At 36.2% G+C, this 8,573-nt stretch overlaps 1 protein-coding gene across 3 annotated transcripts in view; it reads left to right on the top strand.

Moving 5' to 3' along the window:
- The window catches only part of nectin1b (nectin cell adhesion molecule 1b), a 241,582-nt gene extending 233,025 nt beyond the window's left edge, over positions 1–8,557 (top strand). For 2 of the 3 annotated variants that reach the window (XM_037677635.1, XM_037677636.1), the window contains one exon: positions 6,504–8,557. In XM_037677635.1, the coding sequence (XP_037533563.1) occupies positions 6,504–6,743 (240 nt within the window). In that variant the 3' untranslated portion in view covers positions 6,744–8,557. The remainder of the gene's footprint in view (positions 1–6,503) is intronic. The other variant, XM_037677637.1, reaches the window with a different exon arrangement.
- Positions 8,558–8,573: the final 16 nt, after the last annotated feature.

Below are 8,573 nucleotides of genomic sequence, written 5' to 3' on the forward strand. Positions count from 1 at the left end.
ATATATATATATATATATATATATATATATATATATATATATATATAAAATATTGCCTTACTTTGTTAAATACTCTCACTTGTTTGTCGCATCATAATGAAAAAGTGAGAAGCTCATTGTTGGAAAAGTTAAATGATTCAACTTTTGTTCTAACTACCAACACATTCCAAATGTTATTTTGGTTTTACCTGCTTTATTTTCTTTTTGTCTCACCCATCAAATAGTTATTGATTTAATTTAGCAACAAAACAGTTATGAGTTGAAGTGGAAAATCATTTCAACTGCCACTCACAGGTAATTTATAACTATGCAAAAAAGTTAATAAATGACATTATTAGTTTGAAAATCTAGCTTGTATATTATATGTAAATTAATATTGCTTTTTAGTAAGTTATAAAATCATATTTTGCCTCACATTTTTATAAAAATAAGAATCTGGAGAGTTTATTAAGCTGTATTTTGAATGTTAACACATCAGCTTCTTTAAAATCTTATCAAGAAATGTTCCCAAACTGTCTATATTTGGAGTTAAAAATACAATGTGTGTCCACTCAAAACCATTTCTAAAATGTCAACATTGCTTGAAGATATGAAATTGGCTGGTTCATCTTAGTGGGACTGCATTTTTCTAAATGTCTGACATTTTGGAGAAGAAGCTAATGCTCATTTTTGCGCTTTTTCCTGGATTGTAAATATTTGCTGCAGACGGCCACTGGGTTCAGTTTAGCATATGGATGTGATAAAAACCAAGCTGGTTTGTAAAAGTTGGCAGAGTTAGTTTACTACATTAATAAATGTGCAAATGGTTAAGCATTGAAGTTACACACTTATTTACAATTAACTTTGTTTTGCTGAATAGCTTGTTAAAGTCTGAAATAAATCATGTTAAATATACATTAAAATGTGTGGCTCCATCAGGTAAAGCATCTTAATGCTTCTGGTAGTGTTACAAATTGTGCAAGGGAAAAATAATCATGGAGTTTAATGTGATTTTGGCAAAACCCAAGACCTCAAGCTCTACATTTCAAAAATACATCAAAGTGGAAACATAATTTAAAGTTTAATTATATCACAGAAAGTAGGTCTTTACAAGTTTAAATTGATATTTTGATATATTTTCAAAGTGAAATGAAAATGTTTTTTGAAACTAACATAAACTGAAAGAAAGTTATTAAAGTGCTGTCAGTCTCACATAAAAAAAATCACACCAATTGTACATTAATATTAAATGCTATACCAAAAACCACCCAGGTCCCTTTTACGTCAACACTCTTGACGTGTGACATCAATATCTGTTAAATTGTCTAAGAATTACTCTTTTTATTTATTTTTTTTGTTTGACTTGAATTCCTTAAATAAATTTCTTATAAATTGACTACCAAAAAGAGGAACTAATAAGTTAGGTTTCTCGTGTTAATCCCAAAATATATTTCATATACATTTTGTTTCTCTTTTTACTGCATTACCTATCTTTAACATATTGTGTATTTTACTGAAGCTACAAATCCTATTTTTCCCTGGGATTAGCCGCGTATCCTGAAATCCTTGTTTATGGTCAAATCCTAATAAGAGTCGTTAAACTTTCCAAGCAAATTTCTCATCACCTAAAATTTTGAAGGAATGGAGATTTCCATCCAAACTGTCAGTGTGAACACATCCAAGTGTACATGTGGGAAAGTAACTCTGAAGAATAAAAACTATATAACTTTGTCAAACCTTTGTCAGCAGTTTGTGAAATATTCAAGTGTGAATCCCAAAAGTCTTGAGAGGAAAAAAAAAAAGAGAAAACTATAAAACAGAAAAGCTGCTCCACAGACTGCTGGTTTTAATTTTGCACCAATTCACCGAGGACCCCTCAGCAAGCAGAGACATTAATAACCTGACAAGAAAGAAAATGTTCTTGAGCAGCTTGATCGCTCCTTGATACTGACCTGAAACAAATAAGCTTTTTAAAACTTCAGTCAGTGTCTCCAGTATTTGTGTCAGGACCAGTTTATTTGTACGTCTCCTGCTGTGAAAATACCGGTTCACCTTCACAAAAAGCCGCTTCCCTTTTTTTTTTGTCTTACTGGGATCCACTGTCTCTGTCACCATTTATCGCCCACCATGCCAGTTTAAAACCCTGCTACTTCCATTAGCCCTGTTGTTTGAGCTGTAACTCTTAAAGTGCATTCAAAAACAGGACGGGTTTTCAAGGCATTTTGTAGAATGCTTTAAGTTTACATTGATTTAATGTAATAAATTATTTGAAGACTTATTTGCTTTTGGTTGTTTTGTTTTTGTTCCGTTACCTTGCAAACCATTTTCAGAGTTGGGGGGGATCATCATTTTTGTATAAGTAGAGATAGTTAAGGAAAACTCGTGAGTTCTGGTGGGGCCGAGATGGGGTAGAGGCAGGGCAGCCAACCTGGGACCCAAAAGTCCCAGGTTCGATCTCCAGTCATTGCGCATTTGGTGGTGTCTCTGAGCAGGACACCCTGTCCCCAAGTGTTCCCCGGGCGCTTTCAATAGCTGCCCACTGCTCCACCTGGGGGTGGACAGGTTAAATGCAGAGAGCCACTTTTGCTATTCTATGGGAACAGACAGTATGACAATGACAATACATAACACATTATTATTTAAATTACTCTCATATTTTCCTTTTTTTACATGAAGATCAAAATGTGACAACATCGAAATGTGGGTGGGATAGGTGAAACACACCACACCTGCCTTTACCCTCAATTGTCCCACTCTGGGCCTTTGAGCAAAGCCCTTAACCCCCACCATCTGCTCCACTGGGCACCCTAGATGCAGCTCTCTGCTCCACACAGAGGGCTGTGGTGGCTCGGTGTCTGTGGTTGAAGGAAGGGCATCTGGCGTACAAATAACTGTCAAGTTTCCATGCGACTTAGTTCACTGTGGCGACCGCTGATGAAGGGAACAGCCGAAAGAAAAACAAAGAACAGTTTTTTTACGACTGTCCTTCTTTAGGTGGCACAGTGGCTCAGTTAGTAGAGCTGTTGCCTCTCAGTGAGAAGGTCGCCGGTTCATATCCCAGCCCAAGACCTTTCTGAGTGGAGTTTGCATGTTCTCTCCGTGCATGCGTGGGTTTTCCCTGGGTACTTCAGTTTCCTCCCACAGACCAAAAACATGCATGTTAGGCTGATTGGTAACTCTAAATTATCCCTAGGTGTGATTGAGAGAGTGAATGATTGTTGGTCTTTTTTGTCTCTATGTGTCCCTGTGATGGACTGGAGACCTGTCCAGGGTGTCTCCCGCCTCCCACACAGTGACTGCTGGACGTGGGCACCAGTGACCCCCGTGACCTGAAATGGAAGAAGCGTGTCAAGATCATGGATGGATGGGTCCTTATTGTCATTTCGTCATGCGGTTGTAATCCTTCTTGCATTTGGAACTACTTTAACAGCAGATTTAAAAAAAGAAATCTTAGATTTTAATGGTTTTAGGAGCCTGAGTCACAATTTCCATCAAACCTCCATGAGATAGCACTTACAGGTAAAAGTCTGCACTCACTTATGGATGTGAGTTATTGTAAAACATCAGAGGAAGGAAAAATTGTGCATGTGTTTTAGATTCATCTGCATTTTTTTCAAGCTAAGACATGACCTAACTTGCCCTTGAAGGAATGTACAATATATCACCTGCCTCTTTTCATGACACAATTTGAAGCATTTTCATGTTAAGACATGAAATAGATAATAACAATGTGTTCAACATTTCAAATATATGTGTGCAAATGTCTCTAAACTGTGCCTCTATCAAATTATAGCTAATTGCTGTTACAGCCAACTTTAATTGGACTGACAAAAAAAATACTAAATTGTTGATTTGCATCCACTGAATAATTTCTGAGAGTTTTGTTAAAATCCTAACGGTTTGTGAGATATGTTGCTAACAAACAGGAATGATGTCAACAGGTAATGCCAATGTCTTAAGCAAAAGTTGTGCACACTAAGTAGCACCTGGATTAGGTGATGTGAATGACTTAACTATGACCTCATCATTTTTAGTTCAGTATTTGGAAATTTGCCTTGATCATAGTAATGCCTGGGTTATCATAGGACAATTGACTGTTGCAGCCATCTTGAAAGGGATTAACTCCAAACATTAATAATTTATAGACCTACATCCACTTATTATTTCCTAAATAGCACATTAAAGTGCGTCCAGTGGTTTATGATATTTTGCCAACAGACAGCGGTAAATACAAATAGTTAATGGTAAATTTTAAACAATGGTCTTGCATAACTTTGAGCAAATTAGGTGCTGGAAATCAATCCCAGCTGCTTCTTCATTAGCCAGTATTTGTAGAATTGACTGAGTTATAGTCATTTTTTGTATTTTCAAGGGCAGTTGGTCGTGGCAGCCATCTTGAATCGTATTTTACCCCTAAAGTTAATCAGTTGTAGAAATTGTATCTGTCCAATAATTTTTTTTGACAAGTTTCATTAATGCCTATAATGTGGTTCACAAGAAATTTTGGCAATACACACCCACCCGCACACACCCACACACACATCCTGGTTTTGTCATATTTTCAAGCCCCATGACCAGCCAATGCATTATGGGGACCACTCTTTCTAGAGATTTTATAGCTCTGAAAAAAATAGGTTCCACTTCTAATCTTTGCAAGTTATCTTTTTGATTTGACACAATAAAATATATTACAGCAAGTGAAATTGAGCTTATGGTTTTATTCGAACATAAAAATAATTACATCCGTGCCTTGATGAACATGTACATTGTTTTTCTGCATCTAGCCTTAAGAAAGGTCAATATCAAGCATTGCTTTGTCGCATCACTCATTTCAAAAACTACAAACATTCACTATTCAAATCCCTCAGTGGGGGACATCAGCTGTCTTCTTGTATATTTTATTCCTGCTGTGTCCTTTGCTGCGAACCTAAAGTATCAGTCTTTTTATTATCTTTTTCTTTTCATTTGACAGCGTTGCTTCTATTTAAAGTCCCAGCACAAAGTGACAAGAAGAAACTGATTTTTCTGTTTTTTAATTTAATGTGAATTGCTTGGTTTTCTAATTTCATAAACTTTATCTTCAATTTCATTTCATGTGCCATAAATAACGTGATTTTTTTCTTCTTCTACAAATGACTGTTTAGGGGAGTTTTTGAGCATTATGATGATTAGAAGTGAAAGTGGAAACCAGGCTTGCGTACATTCATGTTTACTAATAATTGGGATAAATACAGCTACATATGCATAGCTTTGTGAATCTTGAAAAAAAAAATGCATTTTTGCTTATTTTTTGCCTTTGTGTGCAAAAACCAAGTGTTAGTTGAAGAACTGCTCAGCTGGGTAAAACATGACATTATTTAAAGTAATCTGTCAAGATGACTTTGGATCAAAACTGAGTCGAAATACAACAAATAAACCAAACAGAAAATAAATTAATATGGGTAAATAACAAACTTGGTGTAGAAAAACCTTAAGATGTACATGCCTAGAGGGTTTAAAGCAAATACAGTATTAAGTCATCAAATCAACTTCTAAACCACACATAATAAATAAATGTCCAAATACCACAAATGCTGCAACATTGATTTTGTTGAACAGCGTTCTAAAATTAAAGCAAGAATGTAAGTCTTTCAAATCACAAATGCAAATAAAATTAACAAAATTGACAATTAAAGTCAGAAGTAGTTTGACTTTTATGTTAACTTAATTCAGGGATACAAAGTTTGTTTTCTCAGTCATCCAGGTATATAACAACAAAAAAGGTTGAATCATGTCATCTGGACTTCGTTTTTTTGTTAAAAAGAAACGTTTCGCCCCTCTTTTTAACAAAAAAAACGAAGTCCAAATGACATGATTCAACCTTTTTTGTTGTTATATACCTGGATGACTGAGAAAACAAACTTTGTGTTTTTGAAACCATTAGTGAAAAGGCCAGACTTCAGGGGTATCTGAGGCAGGCTTGAAAGACAAGAGTCAGGGTGGCTTCTGGGTAATACCAGATGGCTAGGCCTCAGACTGACGAAGCCTCTTGGATGAGGGGCGAAACATTTCTTTTTAACAAAAAAACGAAGTCCAGATGACATGATTCAACCTTTTTTGTTGTTAATTCAGGGATATTTTAAATGTAGACATTGAGATACAAAAGCAGAGCATTTTTAATTGACCTAAAACCAATTTTCACTTTTAGTTTCATCTGCACCTTTCAGATTCACGATAACACCCTCCTGAGTGCAAACTGTTTGGAGACAATTCTGCACGTGTCAAATTTAGTGCCACATCTGGTGCTTAACGTATGCTCTAACAGTATTAATTTACTGTGATATAAAATTAACTCTGTGCAATGTTTAGCTGTTACAATTTTTTAAAAACAGAAATCAACTGTAAAAATAAATAAAATAGGTGATTTCTATTAATATTCCTCAGTATAAAGACATTCTTGCACATCGTTGATGAGAACATGTGAAATTAAACTTCCGCTGTAAATGTTATGTCCTAATGTTTTGTTATTTGTCACATTCTTGCAGGAAACTGGGAGGCATCCAGAAGAGCTGTTGAACCCAGCCGAATACATGAGCTACCAACGTACCTGCAACGTTGAACCTATCCCAGAGTCTCAACCCACCCCTCCTTATCCTCCCGTGACGTTCTTGCCTCAGCACCCCTATGCTCAGCACCCGTCCAATGAGCCCATGTACTCCAACACGAGCTTTCCAGCCCACGGCCCTCGAGCTCCCTTCTCCTTCCCCAAGGAGCAATCCGTGTGAAGAGCAGCATAACTGTCTAGTTCTGATAAAAGGAAACTCAATCGTCAGTTGTGCATCCGACCCCCACCGTGCATTTTCTCTTCTCCCATCTTAAATCACTCGTGGGCTATCCCAGCCATGAAGAAAGTGTTCCTTGGTCCCCTGTGTATTGTGCACTGCTTGCTCCACTGAAGCTGTAGGACCCTGGTCACCTTGTAATGTTAGCTTAGCTGCCTCTAACCATCGCTTCCACCACTTTAGCCTTCACCCCTCAGGTTCTCCACACATCCAGTTTGCTTTTGATCACTTCCTCACCTGTGAATATTTTGCTTTTTTGCCTGTCATCTAATCATGTACAGAGAATGCCGCTCAAGATTCTTACTTTGTTTTAGTTTCTTTGTTTTTTTTTAATGATTCCTACAGTTTTAGTCACTTTTTAGAGGAATGTGCTTCTTTTGTTTCTTTTCTATTTCTCTATGAATCTTATGCTTGCTTAAAAGTACTATACTGTATTTGTGATCAGGTGTTTTTTTAGTGGGAAAAAGTTAAATAAATGCTATTTAATGTGTAAATCTAATGACATGGACTACTCCATTAATTACAGTTAATGACTGGATTATCACTTTAGGTTGTGAATTGGCAGTCCTTCAACTCGGTCTCATCTTTTTAAAATAGCTATTAGTGATGATCTATTTCGGACTATTAGAAGAGAATGTTATTGTTAATTAAATAAGGCAAAAATCAAAGGGCTTCACCCAACAGCATCCACATTTATCACTTCTGCTTTTTTCTTAATAATCCAGATCATTGTTTATTATCTATCAGTAGTTGCCAAAGACAACTTTTAGTCAGCTTTGCTTATTTGCTTTTTCGCCAACATTTGCATCAATACAATCCTATTTCTTGGGAAATAAACATGATGTTGTTGACTGCCACTGTCCTAGTTTAAAGCAATGCTTTACCATATGCTGTATTTTCCATAGCTTCATGTAAAAACATAAGTTTGTTACAGAGTTTGAGGTTCTTTTTGGGTCAAATTGGAGCTTTTCCTGATGCAGGTGTAATAAGTGAAGACAATCACATAGTTGGCTTGTACTCTGAAAAAGAAGCAGGTCAGTTATTACATTTTTATGCTCATAGCTAAAGCTGAAAGGAACTAACTTTCACAGATAGCCTACACGACTAACATATTTAAATATTATGAGAATATAATTTGTACCAAATAAATGTAGTTTCAAGTCACTCAAAGCTGAAAAAAGCTTGCAACTGTATTTTTATAGACTGGTTAGTTATTTGCACCTATTTACAGTCCTTTGTGACTGTTACTGTCAAACCATACATAAGCTAATTTGTTTAGGGCAGTATTTCACTGGGCTTAGACTGTTGGAAGCTAGTAGTCAATTCAAATGTGTTAAAAAAAACAGCAAACATTGTGTTTGCATTATTCTTTTGTTCTCCACTAAGTAACCAGTAAGCCACGTAGTAAGCCATGTGGCCATTTTGCGCAACCAATTTTTGAAAATGTATTTTTTGTGTGTGTGATCTCATGGCTTTTAGGCCATGCACATTGTTTTGTTGTCTTCCTCTGCCAACATTATACCCATTGTACCTACCTAGGCAGATACCTGCAAGGATACATTAAGGATGTAATTGGTAGTGATAAATGTTAGAGATATGATATGTAGTTTTTGAAGGGAACCAAATGTTCAATATTCGTTTGTTTCAGAGAGCTGTTCAATTTTAAATGGTAGTGTGGTCACAATATTTGGCTGTATGTCATGATGTAGGCCAGATGTAGTGATGAGCAACATTAGGGTTGTACCACGTGTCTTGTAACCCCCCCCCCCCCCC

The sequence above is a fragment of the Nematolebias whitei genome, chromosome 6 (assembly GCF_014905685.2).
Source record: "Nematolebias whitei isolate Nwh7 chromosome 6, NemWhi1, whole genome shotgun sequence".
Taxonomy (NCBI): domain Eukaryota; kingdom Metazoa; phylum Chordata; class Actinopteri; order Cyprinodontiformes; family Rivulidae; genus Nematolebias; species Nematolebias whitei.